Source organism: Wallemia ichthyophaga (genome assembly GCF_000400465.1).
Source record: "Wallemia ichthyophaga EXF-994 unplaced genomic scaffold scaffold3, whole genome shotgun sequence".
Classification (NCBI taxonomy): domain Eukaryota; kingdom Fungi; phylum Basidiomycota; class Wallemiomycetes; order Wallemiales; family Wallemiaceae; genus Wallemia; species Wallemia ichthyophaga.
Window position 1 is genome coordinate 395,232 of NW_008806276.1, and position 18,444 is coordinate 413,675.

Here is an 18,444-nt window from a genome sequence, read left to right on the forward strand (position 1 = left end):
CCCTCCGAGAGTAACGCTCATGCCTTTCTCGCTTCATTCACATTCAGGCCAATTTTGTAGACATGCCAAAGGCAGCTTAGATGATATCGCACTCTCTGCGATTGATAAGCAGTTCTCTCTCTTTGGATTCTCGGAACATGCGCCACGATACAGACGCCAGGATCTTTATCCCGAGGAGGTGGGTCCTCTGTACAGTCTAAATACCCAGTCTAACCTCTGCCCAGAGTGACATGAATCCTCAAGATACATCAACTGTCTTCTCCGAATACGTAATTGAGGCACACAAATTAAAGAATGTCTATAAAACTCAAATTGAGCTACTCGTAGGGCTTGAGACTGACTACATCACAGACATCGACCTGGACAATACACGTCTTCTCATTCACAACTACAGCGACTCAGACAATCCAATCGAGTACTTGGTCGGTTCAGTCCATCATGTCCTTGAAACTCCTATCGATTTTGACTCAGAAACATTCTACAAGGCCTTACAAAAGGCTGGATCGCGTCAGGCGTTGTATGTGGAGTACTACACGCGCCTACTCCATCTCGTCAAGACGCTCGAGCCAGAAGTTATCGGTCACATAGATCTCATACGTCTTTACGAGCCGCACATCAATCTATGTGAGTATGAAGAAGCTTGGAAGCTTATCGACGCGATTGTCAAACATGCAGCCCAATATGGTGGTCTTATTGAAATAAATGCTGCTGCTATCAGGAAGGGTTGGCCCACTCCCTACCCCGCCTCTGACATACTCTATCTCGTAAAAACTCACGGTGCCAGGTTGACGCTCTCAGATGATACGCACACGCCCGAGAATGTCGGTCTCAATTACTGGCGCGTATTTGAGTACCTCAAGTCGCACGATATAAGAGATCTCTACTACTTGCAAAGATGTGAAAAGAGTGCTCCTGGTGCTATGTCGTGCGGCAGGACTGTAGTGAAAAAGTATGATGGCGTTTGGTCAAAGGATAATTTTTGGAAAACGTGCAATCCAAGTTGGAGGTGATGTCAATTATGCATTCTATCTATACCATACACGCCGATATCTTGCAAACTTGGTCTGCTGATGCGAGTGCGTTAGCAGTAACTGAGGTGTATGCGTTTACGCTGGCTTGAGTAGAAGAACAATCCTGGACAAGTAGCTTCTCTGTAGCCTTATCATCAGCCTCCTCAAGTGCATCTATGAGATCGTGCATGTGAACGCTCTGCAGCGCACACAAAATTGCATAAAAAGCGGCAGGCACGATTATTTGAAGTATGATCTCAATAATAGCACCGTTACTATAACATTTGCATACAGTAGTGATACAGACGGAATGAGAAAAGACACCTATTAAGACAGCTAACGGTGGGAATGATAAGAAACGCCATAGGTGTTTAGTGTCGTCTGTCTTTTGTTTTTAGAAGGTCTTTGAGGACGGTAAACACTTATTTGTTCCAGGTAAATTTCGAAGTAACCGATCTCTGCACCAGACTGATTTGATGATAAATATGATAACGCAAACGCCCAAAACTCACATCGTAATCAAAGAAATTATTCTCTTTTGGATCGGAATAGGCCTTGTAGTTCCAAATTCTGTAAAGGGTATAGATAATGGCAATCAGAGTTCCGTAGTGAGTGACATTTTTCATTGATCCAGAATACAAAATTTTCTCACTAACCTCTGCGTCCTCGTTGGAGATCTATTCTGAGCCATTTGTAGTACTGCATCGGTGATTGTGGGGTTAAAGAGAGCTCAGAGCCACCGCGTCATAGTTTAGAAGCCGAAGAAGGAGTTCAATGTATGTGTGCCATATAAATGATGATTGTTCAATTTAAGAATATAAACAACGTGTATTATATCTATACCATACAACCAGATATTTTGCGAAGTGACTGAGCTGATGAGACAGGATTTGAGACGAGTGTGTTAGCAGTGGGTGGGGTGTAGCAATTTGAGCTGGGTTGAATGTCAAGAGGCTTCTCCGCGATCTTCTCGCTCAGACCTCCCTCAGCATCGTTAAAGGCTTTATCAGTAAGCTCTTGACAGCGTATTGATTGCAGCGCGGTGAGAAGTGAATAAAGTGGATAAAACAAAAGTGAATGAAGTATGATCTCAGTGAGAGCACCTTTACCGTCGTTTTTGAAGGTATAAGTGTTTAAACAGGCGTGTAGAAACACAGATAACGAAATTAATTCCGATTCTCCTGCTCTTGGTGGATCCTTTAGAGAAAAGATGAGATAGCCTGACTTCTCAATTATACACGGTAAGTAAGCAAATGATAAGACAAACTAATTCGCTTCAGCTATTGTCTCTGGATTTACACACCAACTCACAGACAGTCCTAATTCAGGTTCAGAATAGAACAAACTGATCACTCTATGAAGGAAGTATGAAAGGGAAATTAGGCTCCCGCAGTACGTAACAGTATCTAATGATCCACTGTAAACTCGCCTCAATAGCCTCTGCGTCATAGTCACAGACCTATTCTGAATCATGTGCATTACCTTATCGATGATGATGGTGGACATGAAAGAGCACGAGCACCAGCTTCATAGTTTAGAAGTAAAGAAGACTCCAATGTATGTTTGCCCTCTGATGGTTATTCTGTAGTCGCAACAAATAAACAACATACATTATGTCTATATATCATATCTATACCATACAACCAGATATCTTGCCAAGTGATGGAGTTGATGAGATGGGGTTTGAAACGAGCGTGTTAGCAGTGACTGGGGTATCTGCATTTGAGTTGAATTGATTATTCTGATGACATGAGCAAGCTACGTTTTTCTTCTTTAACCTCCTCGGCCAAACTTGTCTTAGCTTTGCAGTGCTCGATTTCAATGAGCGCATCAAAGAGGTCTCGATGCTCCACGCTTTGAAGCGTGCGCAGAAGTGCATAAAAAGTGACGTGAGTATTTGAGTCGGCGTTTGTTTTAGTATGGGAAGCGCGTGTACTGTTTAAGTCAAAGTTTGCACGAGTACGCGAATAACGTTTGCTGTTTGAGTCTGCGTTTGGTTGAGCTTGACTGTTCAAAAGACATTTACAAGCAACGGGCTTCTCTGCAACCTTCTTGTTCGACCTTTTATCTGTTCCATCCTCCTTTTCAATTAATTTTGATATGTGGAAATCGTGATAGTAGACGCTCTTCAGCGCACGCAGAGGCGCGTAAAGAGCACCAGGAACGATAAATTCTAATATGAGGGGTTCCCAAATCGAAAAATTTAGCCATCTCTTGCTTTGGAGAAAGAGAGCATAATCAATGACAGTCATCGAGATTTTTAACGTTACTAGTGTAGAGTAGGCAACGTAAAGTTCTGTGTAGCTATCATCCCATTGTGTGAGACTTAGAGAACTTGAGCAGTAGAGTTGATCGATCAAAATGGCAAGGTATGAGATGATAAGTTTGTTCTTATTCGTGTGAGATGATGCATTTAGCAATGAGAGAGACATAATTCACAGCACGAGTAGAGAACAATACGTCCTCAAAATCATGACGAAATTGAGACAGTTTAGTTTTAAAATGAAGCTGTTGGAAAATGAGCTCAGCTATATTCTTTACAGTAATCCAAATAACAAACACCCTGAACAAGCAGTATAATATGGCTGTTTCGATGGGCGATTAGGTATCATGAATTTTCCTCATTTGTCCTACCAAGTATGCTCCCGAAGTGGGTGAAACTTTCTAGTAATCCAGAATACAGAATTTTTTCACTAACCTCTGCGTCCTCGTTGGAGATCTATTCTAAGCCATTTGCAGTACTACATCGGTGATTGTGGGGTTAAGAGAGCTCAGAGCCACTGCGTCATAGTTTAGAAGCCGAAGAAGGGTTCAATGTATATGTACCATATAAATGATGATTGTTCAATTTAAGAATATAAACAACGTGTATTATATCTATACCATACAACCAGATATTTTGCGAAGTGACTGAGCTGATGAGACAGGATTTGAGACGAGTGTGTTAGCAGTGGGTGGGGTGTAGCAATTTGAGCTGGGTTGAATGTCAAGAGGCTTCTCCGCAATCTTCTCACTCAGACCTCCCTCAGCATCGTTGAAGGCTTTATCAGCAAGCCCTTGGTAGCGTAGTGTTTTCAGAGCATGAGAAGCGAGTGTAGTGAATAAAATAAAACTGAAACAATTAAGATCTCAGTAAGAGCAAATTTCCCGTCATGTTTGCAGGTATAAGTGCTAACATAGGCGAGTACAAACACAAATAACAAAACCACTTTCGGTGCTGCTACTATCCGTAGCGTTGGAGAATGGGCGAGACAGTCTAAATGCTGATCAAAAAGCGGCAATTCAGCATACGCTAATAAAATATAATTCTTTTCAGTTTTCGTCTTTGGATTTACATGTCAACTCACTTTCGACAATGTTTCTGATAATCCTCAGCTGCAAACGAGTAAAAGGTAATTACTATATAAATGCAGTAAAATATTATAATTATGCTCCCACAGTGCGTGACAGTATCCAATGATCTACAGTAACCTCTCCTCAATAGCCTCTGCAGTATCGTCGTAAATGACATTGAGTGCATAGTGGTGGCAGAGAATCGAGTTAGTAATAAATCATTACAGTGTAGACGTTAATAGTAATGTACATGAATAAATATCTTTAGTTGTTGCATGACTGGCACTTATTTCGTCATACAACATTATCGTGGTGGCGTTGGCGTTGCAGGTTCGATGAGGAAGCTGAACCAGAACCTGACAAATAAGGCTGATGACTGCGGTCCATGTCCATATCAACCTCCTGGAACTCCTTATCGTCGCGATAGTCTTCCTCTTTAGTTGCCGCTTCCTCGTAAGGTGGTGCTTCATCTTCTTTGAGATAAGGTGGTACGTCTGTATGTTGCGTTAGTATTGCATTCGTATAAAAACAATTACCCACAATCTGGCTCAATCGTGCTAGCTCCTGATGCACCCATGTATACGTTGGATGAGGGTGGGTATCTGGGATTGGGTTGAGCGGGTAAACGTGAAGACTGGAGAAGAACGCTGTTGTTATCCTTTGGACGTGAGTAACCGTTCATTTCCAATTGTTTCTTGTATCTCCACCACAAAGCAATAAATATCGCAGCGAGGACGATAATAACGGCCATCCATACAGCATGAACCCATACGCCTCTCTTCCAGTCGCTATCACACCATTCGTTGACTTTCTGTTGATCTTCCTTTTCAGAGAGTGAGTTTCTACAATGCTGTATACTCTCCTCCTTCAATTTAACGTGGACCACGAGTGCGGCTATTTCGAGTGAGGATACTATTACTCCACCGCCAATTATCGACTTGGCGTAAAGTGATACCATCTTGGCGTGTTTCTTAATGGCTATCGCGATGCCGCCGATTTGAAATACACCGAGAGCGACGTAAATAGCGCCGAGAACAATATCAGCCTTCTTTAGCCCTGGCGCCGAGTCGGTGGAGTCCTTCAACAGAGATGCGCCTCTGACGACGCAGTAGATGAGTCCAACGAAGCTAACGAAAATGACGAGCGGGCGGAGTGAGTGGTTAAGCCCACCTTTCATTCTCTGCATTACGCTGTTGTAGCTCGGTGGCTGTGTGGAAGTCATTAGATTGTGATTTAGATGGTCGTACGAGATGAAGAGGGCGAATACCCAGTTTCTAATATTTCCCAAAGAGGAAAAATTCAATGTGCGTGATAAGTGGTGTGGTTATTTGTATTCTAAGCGGCGTTGTATACTTTCGTACTGGCTACATGAGCATGTCTGTGCAAATGCAAATCACGCCCAACTCAGCGAGGACGGGGAAGAGCGGGAAGAACATGACTCACAAAGCCATTTCCATCCCTATCACTGCAAATATCTACAAATCAACCCGTTTTACGCCGCTATCTCTCTCCACGCCCCCTTATAGCTAACGTCCATGTCCGCCGTTTCTGAATACATCGAACAACATCAACAAGAGTTCATTAGTCGCCTGCGCGAGGCTGTAGAGATCGCCTCTGTTTCTGGCGAGATTGAGCGTGCGTAGAGTGCCACGTACGAGCACGCTGATCTGACGCATGACCAGGCAGACCGCAAGTGATAAAGATGGGCCACTGGCTCAAAGCACAGCTGGAGGGGCTAGGCGGTCATGTGCGTATGATCGACATAGGCACGCAGCAGCTCGAAGGACACACTGTCGCACTCCCCCCGGTTATTCTCGCGCAAGTCGGCCGCGACGCGTCTAAGAAGACTATTACAATCTACGGCCATTACGACGTGCAGCCCGCAGAGCTCAGTGACGGCTGGCACTCAGACCCCTTCCAGCTGACGGTCGAGGGTGACGTCATGAGAGGACGCGGGTCGACTGACGACAAGGGTCCCGTTGTGGGGTGGCTCAACACCCTCAGCGCTTACACTCACACTAACACTCCGCTTCCCGTTAACCTCAAATTCGTTTTCGAGGGTATGGAAGAGAGCGGCTCCGAGGGTCTCGATGAACTTGTCGTGAAGGAGAGCACCGGATTCTTGAAAGACACCGACGCTGTGTGTATTTCTGACAATTACTGGCTCACTAATCGCAAACCTGCTCTCACTTACGGGTTACGCGGTGTGAGCTACTTCGAAATCTGCGTTAAGGGACCAAGAGCAGACTTGCATTCGGGCGTGTTTGGTGGGACTGTGCACGAGCCAATGACTGATGTTGTCAAGCTGATGAGCACTCTCGTTGACACGGATGGGAAGATTACTATCCCTGGTCTCAACGAAATGGTCGAGCCACTCAGCAAGGAAGAGTTGAAGAGGTATGAGGATATGGATTTCGACGTGAAAGAATACCAAGATACTATTGCTGACCATCCAATCACCATCTCCGACGACAAGGCTAAGGTGCTCATGGGGAGAATGCGTTACCCATCGCTGTCGCTGCACGGTATTGAAGGTGCCTTTTCAGGTAGCGGCGCTAAAACAGTTATACCTTGTGGCGTCAAAGGGAAATTCTCAATTCGACTGGTACCCAATATGGACGTTGACAAGGTTGAAAAGCTGGTACAGAAACATCTTCAAAGTGAACAGAAGAAATTGAACACACGCAACGTCGTTGAGGTGGTGCAGCTATCCGGTGGGCCGGCATGGGTTGCGGATCCTAACCACTGGAACTTCCTCGCAGCTGCGAAGGCTATTAAGACGGTGTTCGGCGTGGAGCCAGATAGGACAAGGGAGGGTGGATCAATTCCAGTCACACTCACATTCGACGAGAGCTTGAAGGTGAATGTTTGTTTATTGCCGATGGGCAGAGCGGACGATGGCGCACACTCCACCAACGAGAAACTGAACATAAGCAACTACATACAAGGGTCCAAAGTATTCGCAGAGTATTTGGAGAATATAGCAATGCATGATTGAGCCAAGATGCTCGTGATTAAGTGATTTATACTATTGAACTGGACTATCCAGCGGAACTGGACTGTCGTGCTAAATGGGTGTATCCTATTATCACCAACTAGCCTGTTAAACCGGTCTATCCTGTTTCTGTGGTCTCTCACCAAAGAGGAGAGAACCAATTCGAACAATGTCTGAGTGATAGTCTATAGCTTGCATATAGTCACTGGACATGCCCATCGAGAGGAGCAGGTTGAGGCTGTACTTGTGGTTAAGCTGGTTGCGAGTTTGGAGGAGAGTGTTGAATTCGTTGTTCTCGGAGGTGTTAGACGTGGACTGTGAGTAGCTGCCTATAGTCATGAGGCCAGCCAGGTTGAGGTGTCTAGATTGGCAGAGGAACTCCACCAATTCGTCTAGCTGCGTGGTGTTTGGGTATAGGCCACCTTTGTTAAGTTCTTTGGAAGTGTTGAGCTGGATAAAGATATCGATAGTCCTGTCAAGCAGCTGGTCCAGCTTCTTGGCGTGTGCTAAGCTGTCCAAGCTGTGGATCGACTTGAGCTTCTCAATCGAAGCGAGCTGCTTGAGCTTGTTTGACTGCAGTTTACCGATAAAGTGCCAATTGATATCATGGTCTTTAAGCTGCGTATTCTTCTCCAGCAGCTCTTGAACGTAATTCTCTCCAAAGTCTCTATGTCCTTCCGCGTGAAGCTCTAGAATCTTTGAAGAAGGCTGATATTTACTAACTGCTAGTATATTCGTAGTCGCGCTTTTACTTTTCACTTTCCTTTCAATTTCCTTTAAGATGCTCATCGTTTGAAGCAATCAACAATGATTCAGTATGTTTGTTGGTGTGCTTGCGTGATTGAGCATGGACTCAAATATAGCAAGCACTGCCAGGACTACCAGTACAGATAAAAACGTATGTTCTAAGCCTGAGCGCATTCTGTGTACGCGACTAGCCGCTTGACCAGGAACGATGGTAGCCGGGTTCGTGAAACACATCCAAGGCAAGGCGCGAGACACGTGCTCCTCGGATGCCGCTGCGGTATTTAAGCGGCCTACACTTACTTTCTTTGCGGTTCGCCGTATTGGGGGCCTTAGTAAGGCGGGTATAACCCTTTCCCTGTAAATAGTCTGCGCTACTCCCAGTAAGCCTTATCTCACTCATTCAACTCCCTGACCTTGAAGAAATACCTGAAGTCTCTTTGAGCGTTACTCCTAGACTTTCGCTCTCCTTCCCTCAGTTCGTTCTAACCTCAATCACCAAGACGAGCAAGTACGCAAATGACGCTCGCAAGCCCATACCACTTGGCAATTCTATTATGGAGGCTTATTATCTTTGTGTTCTTTAGGGAGGGTGGGTGATATCCACGCTGTGTCCACGCTGTTCCCTAGCTCACTCCCCAAACAGTCAAATCCAGGGGACAGCGATATCTTCAGTCGCAGCCCAAAGGCACTCCCATCGTCTTCGTTGCTGCTCCGCACCACAATCAATTCCTAGACGCTCTACTCCTCTCCTCCGAAGTTCTCCGGGCTTCTAATCGCAAACTATCCTTCCTCACAGCCGATAAATCAATGAACAGGTTTTTTATTGGTCATATGGCACGCGCAATGGAATCTATACCCGTCAAGCGTGCTGCAGACGCTGCGAAACCCGGCGTTGGCACTATCTACATGACTCATTCCGCCCCCACAAACCACCTCTTCGGCATCGGCACTCAATTCACCCACCAAGTATCCCCCAAAATGTCCATCGCCCTGTCTTCTTCCCTCGGTGGCGCTTCTGCCGAAGTGGTGGAGATTATCAACGACACCCACCTCATCTTGAAAAATGATCTCGGTAAACCACAAGCCATAAATGCTCTCAAAGCCGTGAACCCCGCCACCACCAGCCAGGCCATCAAGTACAAAGTCCTGCCCTTCATCAACCAAGAAGTCATGTACAAAGCTGTATACGACAAGCTAAGAGATGGCGGCAGTATTGGGATTTTCCCAGAAGGCGGATCACATGATAGATCGGATCTATTACCCCTCAAGGCTGGCGTATCGGTGATGGCTCTCGGCGCAATGGCTGCAAACCCAGATTTACAAGTAAAAATAGTACCAGTCGGGTTATCCTATTTTCACGCTCACAAGTTCAGATCGAGAGCTGTGATCGAGTTTGGTGATGCCCGTGCTGTCCCACGCGACCTCGTCGACCTCTTTACCCAGGGCGGAGCTGATAAGAGGGCAGCATGTGCCAGTCTCCTCGATATTATCTACGACGGTCTTAAATCGGTTACTGTTCAAGCGCCTGACTATGAAACTCTGATGGTTATCCAGGCTGGAAGAAGATTGTTCAAGACCCCCGGACACCACCTCACACTGGGGCAGGTTGTCGAGCTGAACAGGCGGCTGATAGCTGGCTACCTGTCTTACAAAGACGATGTGAAGATTATTGCCCTGCGAAACAAGATCCTTAAGTACAACAGGAGATTACAGGATCTGGGTATTCGAGACCATCAAGTCGAAGCAGCGACGCGCAAGAGCTGGAAGAGCGCAGGATTGCTGCTGTATAGAGTTTGGCTACTCTTGTTATGGGGTCTGCTCGCTTTCCCCGGTGCGATGCTCCATCTCCCCGTCTTCCTCACCGCTAAGTACATTAGCCACCGCAAAGCCAAAGAGGCACTCGCGAACTCGACAGTCAAAATAGAAGCACGCGATGTGATTGGAAGCTGGAAAGTACTAGTTTCTCTCGCACTGATACCCCTCCTCTATCTATATTACGTAGTGTTGACGACATACATTGCGACGAGATACGGCTCTCAGATTGGACTTAGCGAGTTTTATATCAGATGGTCACCACTCTTTGCCCTCCTCAGCCTACCCTACCTCGGCATCTCGGCGCTTAAATTCGGTGAAGGGGGTGTGGACATATACAAAAGCCTCAGACCGCTCTTCGTGAATCTGTTGCCGTGGAACGAAAAGGAGCTGTCCAAAATCAAGCGAATGAGACAAGATCTCGCTAATGAGCTGACAGATATCATAGAGGAATATGGTCCGAAACAAATGGAGGATTTCGAGAAAATAACTTCAGTTCCCCCTATACCAGCGCAAGCACACAGCCAACAGTCGTCATTCCAATGGCTCGATGAGATGCTGTTTGGATGGTCGACGACCAAGAGAGCGGATGGAGGTGGAATTGAATCGGAATCACAGTCGCGAGGTGTACAGGAAGATGCGGTTGTAGATCTAGATGCAGATTCGCGCTATAGTATGCCAGGATCATTTAGCATGAGTGGTGCACAAGCATTGTCGAAAGAAGCACCTCTGACACCTGTACCGGATGTGCTCAACGATGGAGATTTCGATAAAGTTGTCTCTTTCCTCGATGCGCCTTCTCTTGTAAGAGAGAATGGTACTACTAGCGGCAGCAAGAGTAGGAGGAGCAGCAGCGACAGGAACAACAGGAATCAGAAGAAGAAGGATGAGTAAGATGAGTGGTTCACATATTGGAATTGGAATTGAGCATTGAGTATTGATTATTGATTATTGATTATTGAGTAATGAGCATTGAGCATTGAGCATATAGATGCGCGTTTTGAAATATACGTGTATTTAATTTATGAATATATATTATTTTATCTTTGTTTGCGCATGACGCAACGACATCGGTAACGCTGATAAGTATCTCCCGCCATCATGCCGCTGAAATTGGCGCATCACAAGTAGGTTATTTGAAGACACTACACCAACGTCTTACCCTGCACAAGATCATATCATCCGTACAACGCAGCCAACATCGAGCGAGTCCGACAGGATGAAGAGCAGGCACGACTATCTGAGCAGCTCGAGACGCAGGTGGGCCGGAGCGAAGAATCTAAACGCAAACTGGATATTCTGAGGGGGAGAAGCAAGAAGGGCGAGAAGGGCGAGAAGAGTGAGCAGCAGCAACACCCAAACTTCTGGCAGCACCTCGAGCAGCCCCCTCAGTCTTCCAAACAGAGCAACGAAGCCACCGCTGCTATTAACACGGATATGCAAATGGTGCATCCCACTCCACGCTGGTACGACGTAGATACTTCTGGAGATCCCTCCCAAGCTGCAGACGCTGCAGACGCAGAAGATGCGGCTGATAAGAGTGGCAGCGGCAGTAACAGCTTGAAAAGTAGAATGAAACGGCAACGCGAAGAGTATGTAACTTATAGGCATAATTAAGTGGCTAATATACCCTCTCTTTACAGCCCTATGCACGACACTCTCATCAAGGATCGCGACGACCCCCTCAACGATATCCTTCAAGCGACTGCTGAGCTAGACAGCGCAAAACGGAATAAAGAAAGTACACGGAGTAGGCGCGATAAACACAGTAAGCACAGGAAGCGCGATAGTAGTTCATTGCACAAGAGTAAAGAGCGAGAACAATCGCATGCACGATCGCGGGCGCATAAAGTGTAGTAAATTTGTATACGAAAATCTCATATAGCCACTAAATAAGCTAGCGTGTATCGGGTATTTTCATTTCATTCATGTATATGTTATATCCACACTAGGATACCCATCCACACCAGCTGGAGACACGCGACGATGAACAAGAACTGCAAACGACGTCTGCGTTCAGAAGAGCCCACGCTTATCGAGGTCGTTGCAGCAGCTGACGATGCGTCTGGCAAAACTACGTATTTGAGACTTCTAAGCTGAAGATGGGGTTAGTTGGGGACAAATTAGACAAACGACAGAAACATACCAAAAAGAATCCCTGTGCAGCGACGCAGTACACAAAAGAAGAATAATACACCAATCTCCAACGCGGGATAAAGATGGTGATGAAAAGTGGCGGAATGATACTGACGAACTTATAGCCGCAGTATGAAAACAACTCAACACTTCCACTGACACCAGAGCTCCAGCCGGATCCACCGCTGTTAGAGGTCTCTACGCCGAGTAAGTAGCAAATAAGCCTAATCAAGCAAAATTCCAAGGCAGCAACTGCGAAAGAAAGTGAAGCTCTGGCGCCCAAAACCTCTGGATGAAACTTATTTTGAATGCCTGCGTAAATGGCAGCGACGATAATGTAAGTGAGGACAGACATTGTTGGTATGTATAGATCAGGACTGTTGATGTCTTGACGTGGAGAAAGATATCCAGCCGATACACTAAAGCCATCGTTTCCGATACTCTCATTACGCTGACGGAGCCATGGTTTATGTCGCCACGGGAAGTATATCAGACGGAGCTTGCTGATAACGTACGTGGTATTTACGTTAAACAACGTCTTGACGATGGGAAGGGGAATATGACGTGCAATGTTTTTATCCACGTAGTCGTGTCCAGCCATGAAAGCTGATTTGCCGAATTGGAGACCCATTTGAGTTGTACCGTCGTTGAGATTGTTCCACGGGGTTTCCTGGGATTGTTGATGTGGCTGCATCGGTTGATAGGTGGTGTATGGCTGTTGTTGGGCGTATTGCGGCTGTTGTTGAGGATAAGCGTGCTGCTGGGGATATAACTGCTGCTGAGGATAAACCTGCTGCTGCTGCTGCTCAACGTAATTGGATGGATTGTATGGATTATAAGGATCCTGCTCAAATGCGAATCCATTGGAATCCAAGCTTCCCCTTGAATCCTTATCCTTGGCTAGAGTATCCGGTGTGGGAGGTGGCTTGAATGGATGCTGAGGAACTGGATGCTGGAGAGGCACTTGAGATCCAGATGCTGGAGCTGCTCCTGCCGCGTACATAATCCACTTTTTATTTTCTTTGTTGTACAAAATCAACAAGCTGGCTGCTAGCGTAGCCCAACGTCCACCTCGATTGAGAAAATCAAAATAAAAACATGTCTTTCTATCGCAGCTGCAGCGATAGCGAGGATGAAAATGAAGGTATACAAATATGTTGGCAGGCTTCTCAATCCAACTTATTACATCAATTGGCTGGTACGCAGATGAGTGGGTTTTTGCACCGTAGATTAAAACGCGTATAGCTCACTTTACTATCAGCCAGGCTACCTCCGCCACCTCCCCTTCCACTCCCCGCTCCCTCACCCCAAATCGCCCAGCAGCCAGCGACGACGAGCCATTTGAATAGAAAATCACTCTCCTTCACTCGAAATAACAAATCAAGCCAGTTTAGACGCACACGTACGCGTAGAACGCGCTCTCAACTCGCCCAGCAATCCTCAGCCTCTTTTGAGCCAACTGGAACTGACAAAGAGGATTCTGATAGTGAAACGACAGGAAAAAGCGTGAAGAAAGCGCGAATTGATAAACAGAACACTGAACTTGATATCCTTATTGAGAAAGTGTCAGCGAGGTTGCAACGCGAACGAAGCTCTACTTCCTCTTTACAGGATCACGGCGGGAGTGCAACGGCGAGCTGTAGCTATGTCAGTGAGAGTTTGGGACAGGTGCGGCAGCCAGAAGAGCAAGTACAGCAGCCACCACAGCAGCAGCAACCACAACAACCACAACAACCACAACTAGCACCTGCACAGAAAACGATTATCAAACAGTCTCAGAATCAAAACATACCCGAAAACAAGAGCAACGTGAACAAGACCACGACTAAGAAACCTGCCATGCGCAAACCACCACCTCCACAAGGCCCTAATCAGCGCTTCAAACCACCGCAACGCGTCGCAAACACAAACACATCATTTCCACCTCAAGCCCAGCAGAGGCCTGATGGTGCTGCTGCAAATACTAATAACGTGAAAACCAAACCAACAGTCCTAGATGTGGATGTGGATCTACACATGTCTTCCGGATCAAAGTCACAATCGCAGTCACAACGACAGCCTGTACAACCCTCACAACCCTTACAACCATCACAGCCCCCTAGCGTTACCTCTGACGGCGCGGACTACAGCTGTGACGATTTTGATATGGATGTACTCGAACAAGTGTGCGCGCAATTCGACTGACTTGCTTTTTCTTGCAGATCGTCATTACCGTTGTCATTGTAACGGAGGCGCCATACGTTTACTCATGACGTTGACGCTGATCTGATTCACCTTTTGTTCGCATCTTAGTATCGTCATCGCCGGTTATCACCAGCCACCGCCAACCACCGCTGTAGCTAAAACAACTCCTATAAGCAATAATCAATGCATGTACAACCGTCTATTCTAATATTTCGGCAAATCTATTGTACCTCCTTTGGCACACCAATGGGAGAGCTCCGGCGTGACTTTTATCTGACAACCCAGTCTAGATTTTTGGTCATCATAGCCGACAGCATACTGGAGCATGTCATCTTCCTCATCCCTTACATCTGGCAGGAATGAAGCAGCTTCAGCGCTATCGCTTGAAGGGAAGTACATATGACAAGTAGCGCATTCGAGTTTACCATCGCATACGCCCTCTACGTTTCCCAAACCTTCTCTACGCCCGACGTTCATAAGGGACTCACCTAGCAGAGCATCAACATAGTGCACTGCACCGTCAGACTCTCTGAAACGTAAAGGGACGATATCGGATTCATTAGCGTTTAAAGCGTCCATTGCATCTTTGGTCTCCCCACAGCTGCTCTCCAGATCGAGACTGCGCGCGTTAGCCGCGTCAACCGCTTTAGCGGGATCGTAACCAAGTCGACCGCGCCAGTGAGGCCAATGAATTGCACCGGCAAGGATATTCGTGAGGAATTTACTGCTATCCCATGGACGAAGATTGCCGTACCAGTCTCCTTGTGGGAACACGATAGCATTTGCTGCCCACTTGTGACCGCCAATGTGGGATATCTCATACAATTTCACTCGGTCTTCCAAACCACGTGCATTGATCTCCGTTCGCAGGCTGTGGACTGTGGGCTCTCCGGCTTCTGCACACCTGCAATCGCGGTTTCCGTGTGTGCAAACATAGATGTGCACACAGTCGTTCTGACTAGATTGATTGATGCTGCTGAGTATTTGTGCGGTAGAATGCCCATCTACAGCCTCCATTGCTGGATATACTTGACAATCATTCTTATCTGATGCACTCGGATTGAATGCGAGACCGACGAGTACACCTGCATCGCTCAACTCCTTTTTAATCACCAGATCATCGTATTTCTCGCTGAGCCCATTCACCTTACTGGGCCATTCTCTCGGCGGTATTTGAGTGTGCACGATTACATGTCCTCGGTGCGCTGGACTGGAGCCTGCGAGTGGCGCGGCATCGAATGGTTCTGCTTGTAACTTAGTGCTCAGCAGTCGCCGGCTTGCCACCTGCACTTTCCGTATCCCTCTAATCCCGAGCATTTTATTCGTTTGACAAACTGATTCCAACCAGTGTGAGTCGAGCAGTAGTGTGCCAAATGAAATAATTTGTATTTTTACAAATATATTATATCGTCTATAGTCTTTTCCTTAAGCGCCGCTTCTTATGCTCCTCCCTTCTTCTTCTGGCGCTCTTTTCTCTTACGGCCGATAACACTACCGACGTCTGACTTCCCGTTGTCATTTTCGGATTGAGTTTTTTTCTCCTGCTTGTTATCCTTTTTGCCATCTTTATTAACTCCTTTCTTCTGTTTCTTCTGTGGCTTATCCTGCTCCTCCTGTTCCTGCTCTTCCTCTTCGCCGCTCACTTCTTCATCCATTTCTGCAGCCTTGAGTCATATTAGAAGCAGTCGACTTATCAATAAACACTCACTTTACGCTTCAGAGCTCTGTTGCGCATAACTTCTGCTTTATCACTTCTCCTTTTAATAACCTGCGCATTCTCGATCGAAAATTCAATCATAAGTGTACCGCGGCTGTCTTTCAACTGGTCATTCTTCGCTTTTGTGAGGCGATCTTCGAGTTTCTTAAGCTTAGTACGTTCCTCGTCTTTCTTCTCGCCCTTCGCGGTCGTAATCGCCTCCTTGCATCTCTTCTCAGCCTGCTCCAGTTCATCAACGAGCCACGCCTTCATCATATTGGTCACTTCACTGTTGTTGTTGGCATATCTCAACACCCTGAGTGCATTCTTGTGGTTGTTCATTTCGAGGAAACCATACCCTCTAGACTTTCCGAGTCCTGTCGATGTATCCACTCTGTCGGTCTGTCTGACAATCTTGGACTGGATAACAGCAGTCGGTCTACCCTTAAATGCCTTCTTTGGATCCTTGGAACCGTCAGATTCAGTGGTATCTTCTAGCTCTTCCCTGGATAATGCATCTCTTTCACCACGCGCTACTTCCGCTTCAAACTCTTTGACGGCATGCAGTGCCAAGCGCTTTAAGACCTTGTCAGTCACATACAGCGGTATCTGTCTAATTGACAATCTAGTCTTTGAGATGTAGAGCGATGGATTGCTTTCGAGTAATTTGCGTCTAGTGTTAAATGATTTCATGCGTCTTTCCTGATCAGCCTCAGGCAGCGCCTGACCAGCTGGACTATTAGGGAAGATAACACCTTCTCTTATCAAATACACATTACGTTTGTCCTTTTTGTGTTTGACTTTCTCACCTTCCTCTTTCTTCTCTACAGCTTCGTCCCTAGATACAGCTTTGACCACGTCGAGAACACGGCCCTGGAGTGTCAAGCTGTGCGCGCTCTTAGACGTAGGATCAGCTGTGAGGATGGACGATGTCTGGAATGGGTTTTGCTTCATGCTGTCCGTTCTGTTGGTACCTGTTGTCGCTCTGACTACGTCTGCTGTCTTTAAACATTCGTTTGCAGCTTTCATGTCCCAGAACGCAACAAAACCATTACCTCTTGAACGCTCAGTCTCATAGTCCATTGTTATTCTAGCGTATCTCAACTTTCCAAACCGTCTGAAAACCTCGTACAAGTCTTGTTGTGTGGCTTCGAAAGGAATATTACGGACAAAGAGTGTGAGTCCGTCCTGTAGAGGTGGAGCTTTGTCGCCATCTTCTTCCTCACTGTCGTCAGTCGCAGACTCATTTTCAATCTCTTCCATTATTTCGTCGTCGTCTACGTTATCGTTGTCTTGACTGTCTTGGTCATCTTGACTGCTTTGCTCATCTTCACTTTCACCCTCACTCTCGCTCTCACTATTGTCTTTGCTATCATTATCATCGGCGTTGTCGTTATTGGATTCTTCGTCTGACCCTGCTGACTTGTTTGCATCTTGATCCATCTTGACATCCTCGTTGTTATCTTGATCGTTCTGTTCATGTTCCCACTTTTCTTTTGACAGCGCCCAGTCAACAGCAACAGGTCTGCTCTCGACATCCTTTGCGATTCTCTTTCTCTGCTTCTTTGTACCACCCGCAGCAGCAACATCAGCCTCTGAAGTGGCCAATTTCACAGATTTTCCATTCATTTTTTCAATAGCCTTCTGGGCGTCGTGATGAAAAGTAAACCAAACAAAACCATAACCTTTATTGTGATCAGAACCATCCTTAGCTTTGATAGTAGGTAGGGTGATCATATGTATATCACCATAAGGTATGAAAGTAGCTTTCAAGTCTTCCTGAGTAATGTTGAAGTTGAGATTACGGATGATCAGACGTGATCTGCGGCTGACTTTACCTTTACCGCTAATAGCAGTCTCAAGGCGCTTCAAGAGGACAGCTGAGATTGTCTTGCCTTTGAATATGTGCGCGTGAAGTTTAGACAATGCTGTGTTTGCACTTGAAGGTTTATCAAACTTAACATGAGCGATATCATCGTCTTTCAGGTCAAGTGAGTCAATGTTACCAATTTTTCTAACCTTTTTGTAGATTTCCTTCTGAGAGATTCCTTTAGGGAGACCACTGAGTACGACAGTTCTAACTGCATCAGGGTCTTTAGAAGTTACAACTTTACGTGGTTGTGTAGCTTGTGGTTTATTGTACAGCTTAGCATCCATTTCATTCTCTTTAGCTATTTCTTTACGCTCTTTTAACGTCGCTCTCTGCCTCGCCCATTCCACTCTACATTTCCTCTTATCTGATCCTTGTTGGATGAGCTTGTTGTTCATCTCACTCGACGCAGCAACAGCGTCCTCGCGCATAGCGTAGGTGACGTACCCAACGCCTTTGCTCTCCTTTGTATCATGATCGAGTACGACGAACGCAGACTTGAGTGGACCAACATCAGAGAAGGCGGTGAGGAGGGATTCATTTGTCAGCGTGAATGGTAAATTGGAAACGAATAACGTTGAAGATCTGTGGCTGCCTAAGATTTATTTTAAAATTTAAACAATTATCTAACCCTTTAGATTCCGAAGACATGGCCGACCTG

At 46.2% G+C, this 18,444-nt stretch overlaps 11 protein-coding genes across 11 annotated transcripts; 5 read left to right on the top strand and 6 right to left on the bottom strand.

Annotated features, from left to right (window-relative positions):
- Positions 1-19: 19 nt before the first annotated feature.
- On the top strand, positions 20-1,010 carry J056_003158 (putative histidinol-phosphatase; the record flags this gene model as incomplete). Its single annotated transcript, XM_009268462.1, has 2 exons — positions 20-178; positions 225-1,010. The coding sequence occupies 2 exons, from the start codon at positions 20-22 to the stop codon at positions 1,008-1,010; spliced, it is 945 nt and encodes a 314-aa protein (XP_009266737.1).
- A 1,736-nt stretch (positions 1,011-2,746) lies between these two features.
- J056_003159 (uncharacterized protein) lies at positions 2,747-3,262 on the bottom strand (the record flags this gene model as incomplete). The annotated part of the gene is made up of 1 exon (XM_009268463.1): positions 2,747-3,262. The coding sequence occupies one exon, from the start codon at positions 3,260-3,262 to the stop codon at positions 2,747-2,749; it is 516 nt and encodes a 171-aa protein (XP_009266738.1).
- A 1,375-nt stretch (positions 3,263-4,637) lies between these two features.
- Positions 4,638-5,565, bottom strand: J056_003160 (uncharacterized protein; the record flags this gene model as incomplete). The annotated part of the gene is made up of 2 exons (XM_009268464.1): positions 4,638-4,837; positions 4,884-5,565. 2 exons carry the CDS (start codon positions 5,563-5,565, stop codon positions 4,638-4,640), a joined length of 882 nt encoding a protein of 293 aa, XP_009266739.1.
- Positions 5,566-5,878: 313 nt separating this feature from the next.
- Positions 5,879-7,341, top strand: J056_003161 (Cytosolic non-specific dipeptidase; the record flags this gene model as incomplete). The annotated part of the gene is made up of 2 exons (XM_009268465.1): positions 5,879-5,978; positions 6,026-7,341. The coding sequence occupies 2 exons, from the start codon at positions 5,879-5,881 to the stop codon at positions 7,339-7,341; spliced, it is 1,416 nt and encodes a 471-aa protein (XP_009266740.1).
- A 105-nt stretch (positions 7,342-7,446) lies between these two features.
- On the bottom strand, positions 7,447-8,127 carry J056_003162 (UPF0001 protein YBLC; the record flags this gene model as incomplete). The annotated part of the gene is made up of 1 exon (XM_009268466.1): positions 7,447-8,127. One exon carries the CDS (start codon positions 8,125-8,127, stop codon positions 7,447-7,449), a length of 681 nt encoding a protein of 226 aa, XP_009266741.1.
- A 474-nt stretch (positions 8,128-8,601) lies between these two features.
- Positions 8,602-10,791, top strand: J056_003163 (uncharacterized protein; the record flags this gene model as incomplete). The annotated part of the gene is made up of 2 exons (XM_009268467.1): positions 8,602-8,674; positions 8,729-10,791. 2 exons carry the CDS (start codon positions 8,602-8,604, stop codon positions 10,789-10,791), a joined length of 2,136 nt encoding a protein of 711 aa, XP_009266742.1.
- A 207-nt stretch (positions 10,792-10,998) lies between these two features.
- J056_003164 (uncharacterized protein) lies at positions 10,999-11,754 on the top strand (the record flags this gene model as incomplete). The annotated part of the gene is made up of 3 exons (XM_009268468.1): positions 10,999-11,024; positions 11,070-11,489; positions 11,541-11,754. The coding sequence occupies 3 exons, from the start codon at positions 10,999-11,001 to the stop codon at positions 11,752-11,754; spliced, it is 660 nt and encodes a 219-aa protein (XP_009266743.1).
- An 80-nt stretch (positions 11,755-11,834) lies between these two features.
- J056_003165 (Protein transport protein yif1) lies at positions 11,835-13,036 on the bottom strand (the record flags this gene model as incomplete). Its single annotated transcript, XM_009268469.1, has 2 exons — positions 11,835-11,993; positions 12,044-13,036. The coding sequence occupies 2 exons, from the start codon at positions 13,034-13,036 to the stop codon at positions 11,835-11,837; spliced, it is 1,152 nt and encodes a 383-aa protein (XP_009266744.1).
- A 95-nt stretch (positions 13,037-13,131) lies between these two features.
- Positions 13,132-14,217, top strand: J056_003166 (uncharacterized protein; the record flags this gene model as incomplete). Its single annotated transcript, XM_009268470.1, has 2 exons — positions 13,132-13,243; positions 13,295-14,217. The coding sequence occupies 2 exons, from the start codon at positions 13,132-13,134 to the stop codon at positions 14,215-14,217; spliced, it is 1,035 nt and encodes a 344-aa protein (XP_009266745.1).
- Positions 14,218-14,421: 204 nt separating this feature from the next.
- J056_003167 (uncharacterized protein) lies at positions 14,422-15,534 on the bottom strand (the record flags this gene model as incomplete). The annotated part of the gene is made up of 1 exon (XM_009268471.1): positions 14,422-15,534. One exon carries the CDS (start codon positions 15,532-15,534, stop codon positions 14,422-14,424), a length of 1,113 nt encoding a protein of 370 aa, XP_009266746.1.
- Positions 15,535-15,656: 122 nt separating this feature from the next.
- Positions 15,657-18,434, bottom strand: J056_003168 (uncharacterized protein; the record flags this gene model as incomplete). The annotated part of the gene is made up of 3 exons (XM_009268472.1): positions 15,657-15,881; positions 15,926-18,368; positions 18,415-18,434. The coding sequence occupies 3 exons, from the start codon at positions 18,432-18,434 to the stop codon at positions 15,657-15,659; spliced, it is 2,688 nt and encodes an 895-aa protein (XP_009266747.1).
- Between the last annotated feature and the right edge of the window lie 10 nt (positions 18,435-18,444).